Source organism: Elephantulus edwardii, unplaced genomic scaffold, assembly GCF_000299155.1.
Source record: "Elephantulus edwardii isolate Elephantulus edwardi_28Jun2011 unplaced genomic scaffold, EleEdw1.0 scaffold00108, whole genome shotgun sequence".
NCBI lineage: Eukaryota > Metazoa > Chordata > Mammalia > Macroscelidea > Macroscelididae > Elephantulus > Elephantulus edwardii.
In genome coordinates, this window is record NW_006399858.1 from 7,911,579 (window position 1) to 7,933,526 (window position 21,948).

Below are 21,948 nucleotides of genomic sequence, written 5' to 3' on the forward strand. Positions count from 1 at the left end.
ATATATTTATACATACTTAGAGAAATATCCTTTGGAAAAATAAAAACTAAATTCAAGGATACAGAGATAAATAACTGAAATAAATTTTTTACATCTAGAGGTTATCTCAATGAAATGAAACATGAGCTTTTGAGAACAAGTAAAATTAAACATTTATTTATCTTCAATTTATATTTAGTTATATACATATATATCTTTGTGTGTATACATACATACACACATATACAAAGTCACACTTCAGAATGCAGAAAGTCTCTATTGCCTTATATTATTTTTAATATATCACAACAAGTTATTCAATGTAATCATGTGGAACACAGCAAATTGGAAATGATAAAGCAGAGAAGGATAGGGGACTGAGTATGAGGTCAACCGTTATTGGGCTTTCTTTTATTTTAAGGAAATAAACTCATCTCAGAAAACCAGAAGTAATAGAAATACAAAATATAGTGAGCCCATGTCATGTTCTAGGTGCTGGCAATTGCTATACATGCATTATCATCTCACTGGACACTCACAACACCTCTGTAAGTAAGAACTACTATCATTTCCTCTTTTAGACGAGAAAAAAAGCAGACAGGTAACGTGACTGCATATAGTCATAAAGAAGGTCATTTCAGTCTCTAGATTCAACTCTAGCCTACCTCCAAAGCCTAAGTGCAGTTGTTGCTATGTGCCAGCAAGTCGACTGCAACTCATAGCGACCCCTATATACACTAGCTCTGAAACCTGCTCAATCCCGAGTCAGTCCCATTGACTACAACATCCTACCCCCATTACTCCATTTACTGTGTCAATCCATTTCATGCTGGGTCTTCCTCTCCTGTGCTGTCCCTCCACTATTCCAAGCATGATGTCCCTCTCCAAGGACAGGTCCCTCCTGGCAACAGGCCTAAAGTAATGTGAGACAGAGTTTTAAAATCCTTGCTTTTAAGGAGAAGTATGGTTTTACTCTCTTCAAGACAGACTTGTTGGTTTTCTTGCAACTCCAAGGTATGTTAAATATGCTTCTCCAGCACCACAATTTAAAAACATCGATTTTTCTATCATCACTGGTCATTGTCTAGCTCTCTGACATATACCAAGTAATTGTGAAGATCATGGCCTGGATCAGTATTCTGGAAAGATCCCTGACAGATTTTCCTAATGCATTTTGTTTTTTGACTTCCTGATTACTGGTGCCAAGGGTATTTACTGTGGACCTGAGCAAGCTGAAATTCTTAACAATCTGTCTCTTCTGCATTTGTCATGGGGTTGCCAACAGGCCCAGTGTTGAAAAATCTTTGTTTTCTTGATATTGAGCTTCAATCCACATTGTGGACCACAGTCCTCATAAACACATAAAAACAATCCTGTTGATTCCTTAGTCTTCAAACAGTACTCTACTGTTTTTTCATTGCCAAATGTGCCATGCTAAGAATGAGGAAACCATGGGTTCTTTTTAAGAGTTATATGTTGACTCACTTTTGGGTGTGAGTAGATTGTTTTAAAAATGCATTTGGGCCCTCTGGCCTGTGTCCCTTGGGTCTGATTTTAATTGTTTTTGGTCAAACATTCTCTAAGTAGTCTGTCCATTTGTTGTACAGAGGTAACTCAAGGTTGCTGTGAGTCATCAGTAAGAACACAGAGAGAGAGCTGGGTAGGGGATGCTTGTGCTAAATTCTAGTGTGCGCAATGAGAAGGCCAGTAAGAGGTACTTGGTTGAACCTGAATGCAAACATGATAAATGTCAGCGCAGGACAGGGTGGCATGGAGAACGAGCAGGAAATCACAAACACAGAGGAACGAAGGGTGTGCTGGTGAGTGGAAAGGAGCTACGTGTGCTTTCGCCATTGTGGAACAGGAGTAGACTAGAACGGTCCCAAAATGTGTCCTAGGTGGTAAATCTTACAGAAGGTTTCCTGGTGATATAGTGTTGAAACACTAAGCAGCTAACTGAGAGGCCAGCAGCTGGACTCCACTGGCTCTCTGTGACAGAAGGAGGTGGCAGTCTGCTTCCATAAAGATGACAGAGCCCTATAGGGCAGTAGCATCCTGTCCCACAGGCTCACTACATGTCAGAATCAACTCAATGGCAATTCATTTAATTTAGCCATCATTAGGAAAACATGTAGGGAGGACTTTTCTTCCAAACTTATGATTAGCAAGCAAATGTCTTACTATTGCACCACCAGAGTCCCTTATGCATTTATCACCAAAACCGAACCCACGGCCTCAGGAGGTTCTGACATCACAAGGCAGTGAAAAGAGATGATGAGACAAGGAAGGAAATGGGAGGCTGGGGCCAGATCAATACTGGCCTTAGGTGAACATAAATATATGCTTAATGTGACCCGCAGGCCAATAAACCATTAAGTTTTACAAAACAAATTGCAGCTTTTGGCAGAGGCCTCCTCCTCTCATGATTATAGGTATATTATGCCCTGACTTTTTATTACATTTTATTGAATTATTTAAATAATTATTTATGAATTACTAGATTAAGTGGTCCATTTCTTTTCAGGGGAATGATGATTAGTAAATTTTTTAATTAAATCAAAGACAATGACAGGTGAACTGCCAATTAGGGAGACAAGAGCCAGCATAAGAATATTCTCCTGAGCCAGAGGTGAGACTAAAAAGAGGAGATGCCCAGAGGGGAGCTGGGTAATCTGCCAGCATAAACCAGGAATCTTAATCTCTGCTTCTCTTCAATGTTGAAGTCCTACAAATGTACTTCAAATGCAGCACTAGCACAGCAGTTAGTACATATGCTTTGAACAAACATCAACTTCCAGAAATATCTCTATTCTCATCACAGGAAACATCTTAGGTCTTAACTCATCCCCCAAACAGAAAGATCTCAACTCTGGTGTTTCACATCTCTTTTTCTTGGTAGTACAGTGCTTAATCGTTTAGCTGCTGACCAAAGTTTCTGTGGTTGGTTGGAACCATCTGCATTTTATGGGAGACAGACGTTTCCCTAAAGATTTACCACGATGGAAACCCTGTGGACCAGTTCTACTCTGTCCTAGAAGGACTTCCACAAGGTGGACAATTTATTGGCAATGAGATTACTTTGGTTTTGGTTTGTGTGACAGAAATAATTCGCTCTCTTCTCTAACCAAGCTCTTTGAAGCACACAGTGGGGCTGTAGAAGACAGCCCTGTGGCCTTGGTAAGGAGGAACCCTGCAGATTTCAGTTATACCCTGTAGAACCGCCATGTGTTAGAACAGACTTCCTGGCAACAGTTTGGTGTTTTAGTCTTTAACTGTCTCAGTGTAAGAGCTTTGTCTAGTCCTCTCAGACTGGAGGATTAGAAATACACAGATTTTTCTTCCCCCCAGTGACTTCATGCTCACATGAAGGACAAACAGCAGAAGGACTTAGGTGCTTCTTCAACCTACCATTCGAACACCATTTTCAAAAGCCTGGCGAGTAAGTGGAGCTGGTCCGTCCACGGTCTTGCCATCGTCATCCGGGCCCCAGCTTGCGCTGTAAATGTGGACATGCTGGGGATTGAAGCTAACAGACTTCGCTTCCACCATGTCTGTGACATCTCCATCCAGCATCCGCACTCCTTAGAAACAGAAAGGGAAACAAGTTCAGCTCCCAGGGTTTCCAGACATGACACCCTAATAGCCAAATTCCAGCTTCAGGATATTTTGGGGCAAGAAGAAATTCTTACCACTTTAACATTTAAATGACATATTTTCCCAAAGAAAGGATAATGCAGAGCTTGGTAGAGCCTTCAGGGGGACAAAGAATGTTATACTGCATGCAAAAGAGCGAAAGGTCTTTACAAATTCTGGATGCCTTGTTCTTTCTCTAAGCCTCCCATCTCCACAGCAGGTGATATGATCTTTCACCCTCTTCATCCTCCGTGGAGAAAGTACTTGACAGAGTGCCGTAGGCAATCCATCTTTTCCAAATTTCTTTTCATTAGGTTCCTCGTGTTCATAATTGGTATGAAACATTCTGACCTTTGCAGTCTTAAAAAATTTGAAAAACTGCCAACTGAGGGTGCTTTAATTTTCCCCATATTTAATATTATCTCCTCATCTGATGACTGATGTGAACTCAATATAAAGCTTCTTTGCCAAGTTATTTATGAGTCAAATAATAAATGAGAATGCTCTCTCTGCATGTAACACTTTAAAGAATTCTCAGAGGGTTTTAGCAATGTTCAGTCATTAATCTTCATTTAAGTGTATTACTGTTAGACAGCAACTTACTATTAACCCTGTTTTGTGAAAACAGAAAGCAAGATACTCATAAGATAAATTAGTTGTCAGATACCAGGCTTTCTTTTTTTCCCTTGTATTTTGGAGACTAGCGTGAAATAAACCATGTCTGTAATGAACAGAGGAAAACAGTAACAAAACCCCTCATTGCTAAGGAAACAGATGTCTTTCTATTTAAACTAAACATCCACTACCTAACCTGGGAGGGCCTGGGGAGGATTGCTATGTGAATTAGTTCAGTCCCATAAGGAAAAATACTGTCTAAGAACATATTACATGATGCCACTGTTGTAGAATGGGACTGTCCTTGGGGTTGGGGAGAGACTGAGTAAGATGGGTTCAATAATGTATATTGCACTGAAACAGAGGAGGGAGAAAACTGTTTAAAAGAGATATGTGACTAGGTATTTCTGTCATCACAGGAGACTAGAGCGAGGGCTACATGGTGGAGGGGACCTGGGGGAGGGTTTGTAAAACAATGAAAGAATCTTTTCTTTTACTTTTCCATAATTTTTGACTCATGTACTTATAACTTGTTAGTTAAATTTGTGTCTTCTAGGTTGCAACTCCCCCACGATACATCTTCAAGGATGCATCTAAACTCCAAAATCAATCTCCATAATAGTCTATGTGTTTCCTACTTCCAAAGGGGCCCTTTAGAGCAGTGAGAGATCTTCACCCTGAAACCCACAGCGTCCCTTTTCAGCAGGAAGTAGCTAAGAGAATACGCCATCCCCTTTTCCTTATGAATCAGGGTGAAGTCTCTCTCAGGGAGGAGTGATAGGGAATGGCAAAGGACACACTGACAAAGGAGATTAATCAGAACTGACTTTGACAAGCACTGTGGCAATTGGGGGAAGAAGAACAAACTGGGGAGGAGGGTAGAGAGAATGGTGCAGCAATGAAGGAATGAAAACCCCAAATCCCTGTAAATGTTCATTAAAACTAATAAAATTTAATAATAATTTAAAAAAAGAACATTATTATAGAAAGTATATGAGGATCCAAAGTGGGGAGGGTAGGAGCAGAGGCGTGAGGATGGGTAGAGGGGTTAATTATAGGACCACATAATTTGATGGGTAGGTAAAGGAAAAGAGAAAGATTCAGTGTGGGGGAAAAAATGTATATAAATCTTTTAAGTAAACCAGTATAAAATAAAATTTTATTTAAAAAACTCTAAATATCATCACGAGACACTGCATTATTTTAAAATATCTTTACACCTCATATGTCTTATTAAGAAAAATCTTATTAGAATTGAAAACTTGATCATAAGTGGAAAGTAAATAAAAAAAAAAAAACAAACCCCAAATCAGTCCACTTTAGATGATTTATGGTTTTGAAATAGTAATTCTGGTAAAAAATTAAAAGAACCTTGAAGAAAATGATACCATATTTGCATTTTTAAACTGTTCAACTCTTAATTATAAACAGTTCACACAAACAGAAAAATATTGTTTATACTTATGTAGCTAATACTCAACAACTGCCAACATTTTGCTTTATTTTCTTTATGGGCAAATATAATATTAGGTTGGGCAATTTAAGACCACACCACAGATATTACGGCATTTTAACCTGTAATATATTCTCACCAAAAAAAAAGTGGAAATAAGCTCTTACTCTCATCAAATACCCAGTCTACATGAAATATTCCCAGGTGCCCCTTCTTTAAAGCACTGCATTTTTGGCTGTTACAGCTCTTGAGGGAAACAGTGCATAGTTCAAAATTGCTAAGAGTGTATGCCAGGGATATGTCCTAATTCCATACTTTTTAAAATCTATATGTGGAACAGAGTATTCGGGAGGCTAGGCTCTATGAGGAGAAATGTGGCATCAGGATTGGAGGTGGACTCATCAACTATCTGCACTATGCAGATGACATAACCCTGCTTGCTGAGACTAAGGAGGACCTTAAGTACTTCTTACAGAGAGTCATGGACTGCAGCCTTCAATGTGGACTGAAGCTCAACATCAAGAAAACAAAGATTCTCACCACTAGGCTGATTGACAGCATCATGATAGATGGTGAAGAGATTGAGATTGTTAACAACTTTAGTTTGCTTGGCTCCACAATCAACATGCTTGGCACCAGCAGCCAGGAAATAAAAAGACAAATTGCATGGGAAAAGTCTGCTGTCAGAGACCTCTCCAAAGTACTGAAGAGTAAGGATGTCAGTCTGGAGCCTAAGGTGTGCCTGATCCAGGCCATGATCTTTGCAATTACTTGCTCTGCATCAAAAAATGGACAATGACTAGGTATGGTAGGAGAATTGATGTCTTTGAGCTGTGGTGCTGGTTGAATATATAAGGGACTGGTAGGGGAACAAACAAGTTCATCCTAGAGAGGGTGAGCCCAGGCTGTTCCTTGGAGGCAAGAATTCTGGAACTTCGTCTGACATACTCTGGACATGTTGCAAGGCGGGACCAGTCCTTGGAGAAGGACATCATGCTTGGGAGGGTGGAGGGACAGCACAGGAGAGGAAGATCCTGGATGAGATGGATTGATTCAGTGACTGGGGTAATGAGGGTAGGTGTGTCAGAGACAATAAGATTGGCACAGGATAGAGCAAGTTTTAGGGCTGTTGTACATAGGGTCGTTATGAGTTGTAGGCAACTCAATGGCACATAACAACACAACACCCCCACCAACAAAAACATATTTCTTTTGGATTTTTCAAACATTTTTTATTTTAGTGAAACTTCAGAGAGTAGTTTTCATTCATTCTTTGGGATGTTTAAAGGAGATATGTTTTAAGAAGGAATACAGAGAATGAAGACTGTGAACAGTGTCCTTTAAAAATTATCGAGGAGAAATTACCTTAAAAGGCTTGCCATTAGTTTGTTGTGAAAGCACCCAGCAGAACGACCTGCATGCATGAGGGCCATGTTTTTGTTGCTGTTTAAAATTTGATTTGAATGTTCAAAACTTGCCTGCATATTTTGTAAAAGAATATTGTATTCCTTCATATTCTTAGTATTAAAAAACATAAAATGAAAAACTTAAAGATCAACTGATAGGAGTAACACTACAAACTGACTCAATCCATGTTAGCTCTGTGATGCCCACAAACAAAATGCTGGATAAAAGTTCGTGTATTGTTATTATGTGCCCTTGAGCTGCCTATGATTTCTAGAGACCTTGAACAAACAGGCTGGAAGTGTGTCCTGTGGTAACCCTTCCTCATTATCTCTGTTGCTCTCCATTCCACTGTTACAGTCGCTGGGTCAATCCATCTTGTTGGTTGTCTTCCTCTCTTTCTCGGACCCTCCATCGTTTGAGTATGATGTCCTTTTCCAAGGACAGGCCCTCCTGACAACATGTCCCAAATATGTGTGATTAGCTTCCACCATCCATGCCTCTAAGGAGGATGCTGGCTATACTTCCTTCAAGATGGATTTCTTTGTCCTTTTGGCAAAATACATAAATAGAGGGTAACATTTCTGACAGAAAATTAAAAATGGGAATTTTGAGTCTTTAAATTTGAAAGGCTGCTTCTATTCCCTCACTTAACTTCAAATCTTCAAAGCCTAGGGTGAGGAGTTCAACGCATAATTTGGAATGATCTTGTTTTAGGGCATAAGAACATTTGCAAGTTACTGCCATACATTTTCCCCTCATTAAGGTATTGTTAAGCTGGCTCAGCTATTTATCTGTTAATGTTGAAAGGTCACTCCTTTCAACAGGACTGTGAAAGGGTTGGGTGGGGGCTTTGGGATGCACATCTGTGTATCGGAGAGGCTGTCACAGTGAAGGGGTGCACTGGGAAGCTGCGGCAAGCATGTCATTCTCTTGGGACAACTGGGGTCTGCAACTCCCTCATCGTTCTTGTGGCCTTTCCTAAGCTCTTCACAAGCATTCCTGATACACAGCAGATGTTACTAAAGTACAGCTAATTACTAGTTAATGAACTGCCTCACTCTACAATTTAAAGTGTAATGAAAAAAAAAGAGGCAGAACTTTGTGGACTGACATTGAAGGTGTAGTCTCAGAAAGCTTTTTGCTTAACCCCATTATAGTTGTTGTTAGGTGTTGTCAAGTTGAGAACATTCCCTAGGGATCTTATAAAGATAGAGCCCCCATGATTAGACACCTTAACTCTTTAATATTAGAGGTTTTCTATATGCATTTACTCGAAAATGAATTGGCATTCTCCTACTTTGGTTTCAACTCTAGTTCAACCACTTACAAACAAATACTCCATTTAAAGCAGGAAGAAGGAAGAAGAAACTTTCTTGTCTTGGAAAGTTCATCCACCTTAAAAAATTCTGTAGAGGACCTTGAGAGACATTCAAGCCAGCTACACTAACAACATCACCAGGCTCTCCGCTGCCTCGTACCAAAGTTTCCCTCCCTGTTGTATAAGGCTTGGCAACAGGCTGCTAACAATTGGAGAGTTAGCATTTGCTTTTATTACTGCTTCATTTTATACAATTTTGGCTGAGTCTATGCAGTAAGTGTGCACATCTCTAGATGCACTGTGCTATGGGCGGTCAAGTCAGAATGGACTTAGCGGACGTTTGGGGGGATTTTCAGAGGCTGTAAGTCGCACAGGAGACTGCCCCTCGCTCTTTCCTGGAAGAGCTAAACCGCCTGCCTCTGAAAGACAGTGCAACTCCATACCATTATGCCACCAGGGCACCCTCTGTGCATATATAATCTAGAACTTGAAAAGAAAAGAATATTATTATATAATGTGAGCTTTTAACATTTCAAATTTATTTGCTAGTAAAAGGAACTCTGTGAAGCCTAAACAAAAGGAAGAATTTTCTGTTTTGAGAGAACTTCTTTCCCAAAATATGAATGCCTGGTGTTTATATTATTCGTTCTTTCTGACCCCAAGCACCAAGTGGACAGTGACATCATTGACTGCCTTCACTATCAGTCATTGCTTCATGCCTGTTTTAAGTAAGAAATAACCCTGCTTGCCACCCTTCAGGGGCACTGCCTGAGAAGTCTTTGCATTCAACAACACATTAATGTCGGCCATTTTGCTATCAAAACAGCTAACTGACTACCAAAAGAGCAAATTTAGGCCTGATTTTAGTTCATAAAAATGTCTGAAAACCAGTTAGCATGACAGCTGTTGGCCCCTCTCTATACTCATGTAGCCTGTGTCCCATACCTCCGATCTTGGCGTTGAAAGCAATTCCAACTGTGCAGTGAGAGTTGTTTGCAGCTGCTGCCACTTCTCCAGCACAGCGGGTCCCATGCCTGCAGGCAGAACACAGACACGCTGTAAAGTCAGACAGTCCATTCTCACAAACCCCGTTCCCATCGCCACCAAGCAGGCTCCAACGTGGTGAAGCAAGGAATAAGCTCTGCATGCTTCTGGAAACTCTTTGCCCAAGTAGTGCTTAGTCAAACCCATGGCAACTTATTAAAACTTCTCATAATATTTTGGCTTACAGTCCTGAAGTGTTCCCAAATGACATCTTGCTTTGGCAATCAAAAAGTCCCCTTGCACGTTAAAACCAAATGGTATGTTTATTTCCACTTACCAAAGTTGCGCTGTCTAATAAGGTAATCACCAGCTCTAAGTGAAAGCTGAACAGCTGAAATATGGCTAGTGAAATCTCATCTATATTTTTCAATTTGACTTCGAAAAGAACTATTCAAATAAATTATTGGAAAGCTCAAGGATATGAATCAACGCTTGAACTTGTAAGATTAAATACAGCTGTAGTATTTGTGATGAAATTTCTTTTTCTTTGTCTTTGCACATGAAGTCCAATTCCCAGCACCCATTTTCAGAGATGAATGTGACTTCAAGGGTCTGAAAGGAGCTGTGGTGTGACAATGGTCAAGTACTAGGTTGTTAGCCATGAAGTGGAAGTTTGAACCTACCCTTGGCTCTTTGAAAGAAAAAGACTTAAGAATCTGTTTCTGGAAATATTACAGGCCAGGAAAGTCTATGGAGAAGTTGTACCCTATCACATAGGAGTCAGAATCTAACATAACAAGAGGAACTGAGATTTGTTGAAAGCAGTACAGACAGGAATTCCATTCCGGCATTTTTTTTCACAGTACAATTGCCTCAGACCACAATTTATCAGGGGTTATGACTACCATTGCACAACTATAAACTGAATATAGAAGTGAAACTCTATCACATTATCTCAAAATGGGAATGATTTGGTTGAGTATTTAATCATCATCATCATCATCGACCAAGCCCACTGCTCTCAAGCTGATACCTACTCAGAGTGACTTTCCACCAAATTTGTGAGGTTATAAATCTTTATTGGAAGAGATGGATTGTCTTTCACTCATAGAGCAGCTTGTGGATTCAAACCTCTGACCTTCCAGTTTCTACTACAACCTGTAATACACTATGCCACCCTATGAAGAGCTGTTTTATATACTGAAAGATAGAAAGGCCTCCATATATTATGTGCCTCATTAATGCATAGAGAATTCCCCTAAGGAAACAAACGTTTGTTTGTCATAGAGAATTCCCCGAAGAGTAACAAACATTTCCTTAAAAACATGTTTTTTCACCAAGATTTCTTTTTTTTCCACCAAGATTTCTGTGCACTGTACTGAATGATGATGCCAAGACTCATTCTAAAGGGAGGGAAAAGTTACCTGAGGTGACCCCTCAATCTTCTGCTGATATACATGTGTTTTAAATATAAAATAAATAATACACTGCAGCATACTGTATAATTGAGGGTCCAAATTGCTAGTTCACGTGTATTTACACAGCCCACTCTCTTCAGAGGACAATGATTAGTACCCCCAAAAAAGTACCAGTCATCTTTTTTATTTTTATACCTTAGTTGACTCTTTTGACTTAGATTTAAAACAGATTATGGAAGAACAGAAACCATCAAAACCTGTTTAAAGTTCAAGCATGTAAACAAAATGGTTTTTTTCCTTTCCCCAAAGCAGCATAAAGAATTTACTTCTGTGGAATTGTTTTTGAGTCAGAGTAATCCCCTATCTAGTTTATGAGGCAATAAATCTTTACAGAAAATAACTGTGCATCGTTGCCCCACAGAGCAGCTGGTGGATTCAAACTGTCAACCTTTCAGCTAGTAGCTAGACATATTACACACTACACTGCCAAGGCTCCTTAAGCACGTTATTATTGTTAGGTGCCATTGAGTCCAGAACAACTCTTATCAACCCTAGGAGCAACAGATCTGAACCCTGTCCTATCACACGCCACCTTCATCATCTCCAACATGCTTGAGCCCACTGCAGCAGTCACCATGTCAGTCCATCTCATTGAAGGCCTTCCTCTTTTGCACTTATGCTCCACCTTTCCAAGAGTAATGCCCCTCTCCAAGGAATTGTCCCTCCTAATATGCCCAAAGTATGTGAGAGAAAGCTTTGCCATTCTTCCCTCTAAAGGAGCATTCTGGCTGCAAAAGTTGTGTGAGAAACATATTTACAACAGCAACAACAACAAAATAGTTAAAGGTGCTTCTATATAATCAAAGACCCAATAGGATGTGGATTTCAAGGTTTAAGACAATGGCTTTAAGGTATATCCCATGAATAACACCTTAGTGTGTCAATTCCAGTCTTAAGAGTTTGCAAACTCCCATTCAAAGTAAAAACACTGACACCTCTTTTCCTGGAGCAGGAGAGAAAAAACAGAGTCAGGAGTAGAAGGAGGAACAGAACTGCCTCCTTAGCTGTAAGAAGACTTGAATGTTTTAATTAGATGCTACTAAAGAATATTGATTTAGGCCATTGTATTTACAAAAGTTGGCTGGGCCCTGACTTAGTCTCCAGTTTGAAACTGTATGAAACAGCTGGATTCAGGAGAGTAGTCTGTTTTGAATTTTATAGTTGGTGTAAATTGTTTGGTAATTTTTTATTTTAACAAATTTTAACAAATGGATTGGTAACCTGGATTTAGTGAATAACCAAATTTGGGCTGGAAGCTTCTTATTTAAGTAAATCAGGACCTGGTGAGTGGGCCTTTGTATTTAAAAGTTGGCTGGTGTTAATTGTGTTTGGGGAGAACATTGTTCTCAGTGGTACCGCAGTTATCTCTTCAGTTTCCTGCACTGAGATATACTGAGATGGGTTTCTGTGATACTGAATGCTTTGTTACTGCTGTGTCAAATGCCATAAAGGTTACACAGTGTGAACAGATAGTTGTTGTTGTTAGTGTCTTTGAGCCCTACACTTTGCTTTATGCTGTGCCAGCCTTATTGTTTCTGACACACTTATGACTGATTTTGATAGACCCCCAAGATTAAAATAGACTTGGAAGCAGGATTGGCATATGCTTCTCAAATAACAGGACTTTGGATGCCCTAGGAATACTAGAGAAATGGCAATAGTAATAGAACAGGGTTCAGATCTTTTGTTTATAATGTTGCTATGAGTTGTACGGGACTCAACAGCACTTAACAACAATAAAGAACACTGATCAAAAAAGAAGAAAGCAGAATTTGAAATTCCCAAGGAATTCTCACTTCCTGGAATCATGTGACCTGGATGAATTCCTGATATCAATACCCTGGGATAATTTTTAAACCTTAAGCCAAAAATATCCCCTGAACCCTACACCAAGATTCACAGCAGCATTATTCACCATCGCAAGAACATGGAAATGGCCAAAATGTCCAACCACAAACGAATGGATTGAGAATTATAGTACATTTACCCAATGAAATACTACACAGCACGCGGGAGCAATGATTTTGTAAATTACTACCTAACTTGGCAGGGACTGGAAAGCATTACGCTGAGTGAACTAACTCAGTCCTATAAGGATAAATATTGCATAAAACCATTATTGTAGAATGAGTTTAAGGATCCAGGAGGGGTAGGAGAGGGTGGAAGCAGAGGAATAAGGATGTGTAAAGGAAAGGGGGAGATTAATCATCGCGTTGTACAATTTGATGGGGGGGGGGTGAGGGAAAATTAAACAATTTGTTCTCGGTTTGAATCCACCAGATGCTCTGCTGCAGAAGGAGGGACAATCTCCTCCTCTACCCGTCAGATCTGATTTGATGGTGTACACACACACACAAACACACATCGTTCTTAAAAACAATGTACTCATATTTTGTAAATAAACTAGTAGGAATTTTTTTGAATTTTTTTTATATAATTTCTTTATTTTTCATTTCAATGAACATCTACAGAGATTTTGGAATTCCATTCATTCATTGTTGCACCCCTCTCCCGCCCCCCCCCACCCCGCACCCCCCGTTTGCTCCTCTCCTTCAAACGCAAAAGAAAAACTCCCTCATTGGTACGTAATCCCCCACACACATCCCCCAACCCCCAAATATAATCCACTCTGCAACCCTCATTCCATACTCTTACAATAAACATAATGCCCTAAAATATAAAATACTCTCTCCCCCATAGACTTCAATGCCGTAAACACATTTCATCCAGTTTTTCTCAGTCTTACCCCCATCCCAATGTCAGCCTCATTCTACAACAGTGGCACCATATAGCATTAGTCCCTCTGTGACTGAGATACCTCATTCATCATAATGTCCTCCAGGGTCACCCATTTTGAATAATATTGCATGAGTTCCTTGTTTTTCAATGCAGCATAATATTCCATTGTGCGAATATACCACAGCTTCTCTACCCACTCCTTTGTTGATGGGCATTTGGGTTGTTTCCAACTCCTTGCTATTGTAAACAAAGCCACAATAAACATGGGTATGCATATATCTAATGGGTGCCATTTATGGTCTCTTTAGGGTATATTCCCAGTAGTGGAATTGCTGGGTCAAATGGTATCTCTATTTGCAACTTTTTGAGAAAGCGCCACATCGCTTTCCACAGTGGTTGCACCATTTTACACTCCCACCAACAGTGAATAAGGGTTCCAGTCTCTCCACAACCTCGCCAGCATTTGTTGCTTGCTGTTAGGTTAAATTTTGCTAGTCTTACTGGGGTGAGATGATATCTCATAGTTGTCTTGTAGAAATTTTTTTTTAAAAAAGTACCTCACCAAAAAAAATTAAGTAAATATTATGGAAGCTCTGGTGGCCTACTGGCAAGAAGCTGTGCTGTAATCCCAAAAGTAAATAGTAGCTTAGTTTTACCAATAAAAAGCAAAATCACTTCCTGAGGATTATTCTCTTTTAAAAATGATTTATGGAGGACCAAAGTGGCAAGGGCAACCTGAAAGATGCTATAAGGACCTTGCGAACAGGGAGTTAACGTTAACTGACGCTGACATCTGGAAACCACTCAATCGGTGTATGCTTTGCTTGTGTATATTCTCAATAGAGCAGCAAAATAATTTTCAAGTGCTGCTTGAAACAAAAAGTATATTTAGTACAGCTAGTTCCAGAACTTCTTCATCACCCCAAAGAGAGCACTATACAAATGAAATGCTTCCTCTCATCCTCCTTAAAGCCCCTGTTTGTCTCAATGAATGTACATATTCTGGATGCTGTGGCTGTTACCTACCGGCTGGGTCAACTACAACTCACAGCAACCCTGTGAGGAAGAGATCTAAAACCTGGTCCTATGTTGCTGTATGATCCTCATGGTAACAGTCACGCTCAGGCCCACTAGTGCAGTCACTGTGCCCATCCATCTTATTCAAGGTCTGCCTCTCTTTCACTGACTCTACACCTTTCCTGTCACAACATATTTTTTCCAAGGACTGACTCTCTTGACACAATATCCAAAGTACATAGGAGAAAGTCTCATCATCTCTGTCTTGAAGGAGAACCCTGGCTGCACATATTTATTTGTTTGTTCTTTGGGTAGTCTGTAGTAAATGAAATACTATTCACCAACACCATAATTCAAAAGTATCGATCTTCTTCGATCTTCCTTATGCTTCGTCCAAATTCAAGATGCAGAAGAAAAACTTGAAAATATCATGGCTTTGGATAAAGCTCATCTCATGCTTTAAACTGACATCCTTTATTTAGTACTTTAAAAAGGCCATGGACTTTCTGCATGGAGAAGTCTGGTTTTGCCAACACCATTTCTTGAAGAGGTTGTCATTCAATAGGTTTTATTTCCTTGCTGAATATTAGTTGACCATAGACAGAGAGGTCAATTTCTGGGTTCTCAATTCTGTTCCATTGATCTATGTGCCTGTCATTGTACCAGTACCATGCTGTTTTAGTTACTACTACTACTACTACTGTTATGTAGCAGGTTTTGAGGTCAGGGAGTGCTATGCCTCCCACTTCATTTTTGTTTTTCAGAAGTGTTTTGCTTACTCCAGGTCTCTTTCCTCTCCAAATAAATTTGAAAATTTTCCTTTCGATCTCCTTGTAAAACAAATTTGCTAAGATTATTATTATTGTAAAAGCAGAAGGATAACTAGTAAACACGTATGGGAACTCAAGGCAGGGAGCACTGAAGACAGGTAGGAGTGAAATCATAGGGTTACACAGTTTGGTGGGTGGAGGGAGACAGGGGAAAGACATGGGAAGGATCCAGGTGAAAAGATAGGGTAATGATGGGCAAGACCGAATGGTGATTAATTTTATGAAACATAATGCTTGAGAATGATTGTATGAAACACAATGTGAATGAAGAATGGTGTGAAATACAATGTATATAACCTTTGTAAGTAGAACACTAATATACACTTTTAAAAAATGTCATAGACAAGATGTCTTTGGTTTCTTGGCTGCTGCTATCAACAGGTGCTGATTATGAAGCCAAGGAAAATGAAAACGATCTCAACTTCAATCTTTTCTCCATCTATCATGATGTTTCCTGTTGGTCCTGTGGTGAGGATTTCCGTTTTCTTGATGTTGAGAGGTAATCCATATTGAAAGACAGAGTCTTTCATCTTCTTCAGTAAGTGCCTCAAGTATTTAATATAAATCAAATTATTCAATACACATCCTTCTATATCCGGCTTCATTCACATAATATAAACTTTCAAGGTTGTAGCCATGTAACCATACTTCTTTTTTATGGCAGAATGTGAATTTGTTATTTGGATATACTACTATTATCAATCTTGTCAGAAGGTACTAGTCCCTGAAGAAAAGAAAGACATAATTCTTGGTACACAGAGAGTAAAAAAAAAAAGGGGGGGAAGCAGCAAAATCTTCAACAAGATAAATACGTTGACATAGTGGCTACAACAGGATGGCACAACCAGGCAGTATTTTATTCTGTTGTTCCCACAGCTAGAACAACATCTACAACAAGAACATTTTGTTTATCCAGTCATTTTCCAAGATGATGGCATTTGTGTTGTTTCCACTTGTTGGTTATACAGAACAAAATTATTATTACTGCTGTTATCACAAGAGGAATCAAGCAAAGGAACACTGGAGGAAAAAGTATTTTCTATTTAATAACTTTCTTAGAATAGTATTTTCAGATGTTCATGGAGTCCACTGACTTCCTTACTGTTCCCACCTCTTTCTGATTGCTATTGTGTTCAGTCTTTTTGCCACATTTTTATTATTTATCAATCTAAACAAAAAAAATGTCTTCATTTAAATGTATTTGAAAAGCTCTCTCTGAAAGGGGGAGGGGGTGGAGACTAAGAAACAATGGCCAGCTCTTCACTGTGTAATTCTGATGTAGTATTTCTGTCTGCTCATGTTGTGCATGACAATATTATCATCTCATGTTTAAATTACATTCTTCACTGCCCTAAATATTTAACATTTCATTGGATCCTCACATCAACCCTGCCAAGTGAGTAAAGCAGATATTACTTATCTTATTTTGAAAACGGGAAAATTCAGCCAGACAGATGGTGATTATTGCTGTTGTTAGGTACCACTGAGTATGACTTAAGGTAACCCAATCAACAACAGAGCCGAATCCTATCTGATCCTTTGCCATCCTCACCGTCACGTGACACACTAAGTCCATTGCTGTAGTCACTGAGTCAATCAACCTCACTAGGGGTTTTTCTTCTTTCAGTGACCCTCCATCTTTCCAAGTATGATGTCTCATTCCAAACTTCTCCTAGCAACTTGTCCAAAGTGGGAGAGACAAAGCTTTGTCCTTTCTGTCTCCAAGGACATGTTCCCCAAAATATGTTTGTTCTTTTGGCAGTCTAGAAGATATTCAGAACTTTTTCCCAACACCACAACTCAAAGGCATCAATTCTTCTGTCATCTTTGTTTATTGTCCAGTTCTCGCATCCTACCAGGGGATTGATAAGACCATGGTCTGAATCAGGCAAACCTTATTCTTCAAACTGACATGATTGCTCTTAAGTACTCTGGGGAGATCCCTGAGAGTGTACTTGTCCAATGAAATACATCTCCTCATCCCCTAACAGTTAGTACTAAGAAGGCAAGATTAAATCATTGACAATTCCAATCTTCTCTCCATATTATGATGTTGTCTGTTGGCCAAGTGGTGAGAACCTCTGTTTTCTTGATGTTGAAATATAATGCACCCCGAAAGCTTTAGTCCTTGATCTTCTGCAGCAGATGTTTGAAGTCCTCCTCATTTTCATCAAGCAAGACTGTACATTTGCATAATACAGGTTGTTGCTGAAGCTTCCTCATGAGTTGGTGATCAGAAGGCATAAATGAGGACAAGGACTAGAAGTAGGCCATCTGGGTCTTCTATCAAAAGACTCACCTTCTTGAGTAACCACTGGAATCTCACACATCATCTTCTTGCTCTTCTACTAATTCTGCTGCTGTGCAAGGCAGAGGCAACTTCATTCCTTCATTACTATTATTGGCAGAATATTCAAAAGTAGAACTTCCATGATTAATTATTCAAGCTCGGTTAGGAGGAGGAAATGATGGGACTCGTAAAAGTGAGAACTTAAGAATGGAAGATAGCTAAAAGCGACTTAACTTTCTAACAGCAATAAACAGCCTTCTGAAGTTCAAGAACGATAGCAGGGGAGAAAAATTTAAAAATGAAAATGCAAACAAGAAAGCACACAGATTTTTAAGTTATTACTTTCTGAGAGCCAACTGAGAAAACAGCTACAGAATTAAGTGTAACTCTACGTAGTCCACTAAGACTTAATGACATTAAAACTTTGATTATACTAAAATCAAATTCAATAAATTGTGCTCAAAAGAAAAAAAATATATCCATAAAATAATATAAGCTTATGTTTAGAGACCCACGGGTAGAACAACACTGGAAAACTCTCAAGCACAAATGATCAAACTGTGGTGGCTTTGAAACTGAGCAATTTTCCTTTTGGACTTCAGGAAGATACATAGGATGTTTTAAGTAATGAGTCAAAATTAGAATCAATCACTTGTTCTAACATCTAGCAGATACTATATTGTAGAATCTAATGCTACTTAAACAGAAAAACAACAAGGAAAGAAAATGGAAAAATGTATTTTAGGAGCAAAAGGTCTCTGCTGCTGATTAGCATCACATAAATGTTAATGATTGCTACCTATATAACAAAAACATAAAGATCGTTATTTTCTTACTAAATGAATTGTTATTGTGATAAATAACCATGTTGTTGTTGCTGTTGTTATGCTCTGTGTAGTAAAAATTGACTCATAGCTGACCCTCCAGCCTGTTACCAGAGGTAGTAAATCACAAAGGAGAAAACATCTGGTTCTTTTCTTGCAAATCTGGTGGATTCAAACTCCTTGGGGATGGGCTGGCAGCACAAGTCCTTACCATGAGCACACTAGAACTCTCTATACATAACCGTAAACAAACAAAAACCTAAAAAACCAAACTTATTGCTGTGGAGTCAGAACTGACTCATAGTTGACTCTCCAGCATGTTTGCTGAGGCTGTAAACTGCATGGAAGGAGACTTCCCATCTTTCTCCTGAAGAGTGGCTAGTATCATTCAAACCACCAGAGGCACAGCCTTACAGTGCAACTCCCTATAGACTATTCCAGCAGAGCTTCCTACACACACAAGCATATTAAACACTGGTAACATCGAAACAGATCTGTAGACTGAACAATTTTTTCATACTGGTAGTATTGTTACGTGCCTTGGAGTTGACTGAGACTCCTAAGTGACCTTGTGTTCAGTAGCTCTGAACCATGCCCTATCCTGAGCCAATCTCACTGCCTCCGACACACCTTCCCCCTTTTACCCTAGTTACTGTGCCAATCTGTTCTAGTGTTGCAAGTTTTTGTAAGTTCATAATGATCTATCTCAAGATGAGGAGTTGTAAAAATTCATTGCAGGTCTGGAAAATTTGTAGCTATTTGCACTGATTATAATTGAAGGAGGACATTTTCGTCTTAGCAAAAAATAATGTAAAGTGATTAAATATAAGAAGCCAATATCCAGACTTAGCATCGTCTTCTTACATTTGCTATTTTGTCTCTCACTCTAGTTTCCTCAGCTGGGACATCACCCCCCCCCCCCCTTTCTATTTATCCCAACCTAGGGAAATAGCTAAGCCATTGTTAACTGAAGGAACATTGAAACTATGTTAGCTTGATTTGACAGAAAACCTAGTCTTTTATCTTGGTTCTCTTGGTTTTTCAAATACAATGTTGTATGGCACAGGACAGATTAGGGTCCATATCTGTGTTCACAGGGTCACTATGAGTCATGCTCAACTTGACAGCACCTGATAATAACAACATGGGATGATGCAAATACCCAGTAAAAACTCAAGGCAGGTTAATAAGTGCTGTGCAATGTAACAACCACATGCTTACTGATTCAGGCTTCCCTGTCCTCCTCCTCTTAGGGATCGGCACAAAGACGCAGCCAACAGGACGTAAGATATCTGTTAATTACATTACTCATGACATGGTTAAAGAGCATAGGGAGTTCTAGTAGGCAAGAAACTGCTGCTATCACAAAAGCAGATGGTTCGAATCCACCAGCTGCTCCATGGAAGAAAGATGGACCTCCTCCTCTTGAGCGATTAACTGCATCTGAAAACCCACTGGAGGGTCAGCTTATAGGGTCTGTTCCAACCTGATGGTACACAACAACAACAATTCATGACAATGGACTGGCCCTTTTTTCTCACTCCTGGCTAATATTCTAAAGTTACTCCTAGCATTCATTTTTATTCTTCATTTTGCCTTTAATGATGAGTTTTCCATGTGGAGTTTGACCTTGCCTATTATTCCTCCTCCTGTTTTTTCCTCACTGAGTCTATCAGGAGTCTAACACCTGCTCTTCAAAGCTCACTAGCCTCTACAGACTTAGCCTTACTAATTCTTGATTATATGTAGGCAAAGAGGCTGTTGTACGAACGGAACAAGGGAATGCTATGTAGTTTAAAATTAAAAAAGGTATCTATGAGGCCTGTATGCTTCCTCCACATATATTCAAATTGCATGCTGAGCAAATCATTCAAGAAGCTGGACTTTATGAAGAAGAATGTGACATAAGGATTGGAAGAAGCCTCATCAACAACCTATGTTAAGCAGATAACACAATCTTGCTTGCTAAAAGTGAAGACTTGAAGAACTTGCTGCAGAAGATCAAAGAATATAACCTTCAATGTAGACGGCATCTCAATAGCAAGAAAACAAAAATTCTAACCACTGGACCAATTGGCAACATCATGATAGATGGAGGAAAGATTGAAACTTTCAACAAATCCATCTTATTTAGATCCACAATCAACAAGGCTGGTACCAGCAGCAGTCAGGAGGCTAGGAGATGTACTGCACTGGAAATGCAGTCAGGGACCTCCCCAAATTACTAAGGCACAATATCAGTTGACGGATTAAGGTGTACCTAATTCAAGCCATGATTTTTTCAATCACGTGCTATTATGCTTTGGAGAGCAACAAATAAAGGTAGCAGAAGAATTGATGTCTTTGAACTGTGGTGTTGGAGAAGAGTTGTAAATATTCCATGGACTCTGAAAAGAATAAACAGATAAGTCTTGGAGAAGGTGCAAGCAGAGTGTTTTTTTGGAAGAAAAGATGATGAAACTTCATTACACATACTTGGACATCTAGCTAGAGGAGATGGAGAAGGACATCAAGCTTAGAAAGGTGGAGGGTTGGTGAAAGAGACGAAGACCCTCAACCAGGTGGATGGACCCAGTGCACAATGGGGTTTAGTGTGTCAGAGATTCTGAGGATGGCACAGGTAGGGTTCAGATCTGTTGTTCATCAACTCGATGAAACCTAACAACAGCAACAGTTTTTCGTCTGTATAGCGGAAACTTTCATAGCAACAGCCTGTCACATCACCACCACAGATGGAGGGCTGACGAGTTGTCTTCCTCACCTCTGACTATGAATGAAAGGAGCCATTTCTGTTGTTTCTTATAAGGTTTGTAGTAAGCTGAGCAAGGGTTTTCTCTTCAAGGATTACAAAAATATGTCTGAAGGCTCGAACTCTTCTCTTGAACTGGAAGGTCCAATGTAATATTAATCTCTCCCACAAGACACTTACTTGTCTGTTTACTAAGTATGAACCATAACCCCATCGAGTATAAATAAAATGTTTCTTTTATGATGTTTCACTGTCAGGAGTGTTCTGTATATTTTGTTTGTAAGTATCACTCAAGAAATGTTTCCTTTAAAATATTAATCCCTCCTTCCTTCTCTCTCATCTTCCAAATAGTCACATCTATGTTCTAAGCACAAAACAAGCAAAACTGAGTAATTCAAGACTGTCTTGCTCATAACCTTGGTTGGAAAGAGACTGACTGAAAACATTGTTGTTGTTGTTATGTGCCATCGAGTCGTTTCCGACTCATAGCGACCCTATGCACAACAGCTCTAAACCCTGCTCTATCCTGTGCCAACCACACCGCCCCTGACACACCCATCCCGATTACCCCAGTCACCGAATCAATCCATCTCATAGAGGGTCTTCCCCTCCTGCGCTGTCCCTCCACCCTC

General features: G+C 39.5%; 1 protein-coding gene across 1 annotated transcript in view; it reads right to left on the reverse strand.

Moving 5' to 3' along the window:
* The window catches only part of PCSK5 (proprotein convertase subtilisin/kexin type 5), a 413,061-nt gene that overhangs the window by 174,702 nt on the left and 216,411 nt on the right, over window positions 1–21,948 (reverse strand). The window contains exons 6-7 of the mRNA XM_006891991.1: window positions 9,351–9,439; window positions 3,388–3,560 (exon numbers count right to left, since the gene is read on the reverse strand). Of these exons, the coding sequence (XP_006892053.1) occupies window positions 3,388–3,560; window positions 9,351–9,439 (262 nt within the window). The remainder of the gene's footprint in view (window positions 1–3,387; window positions 3,561–9,350; window positions 9,440–21,948) is intronic.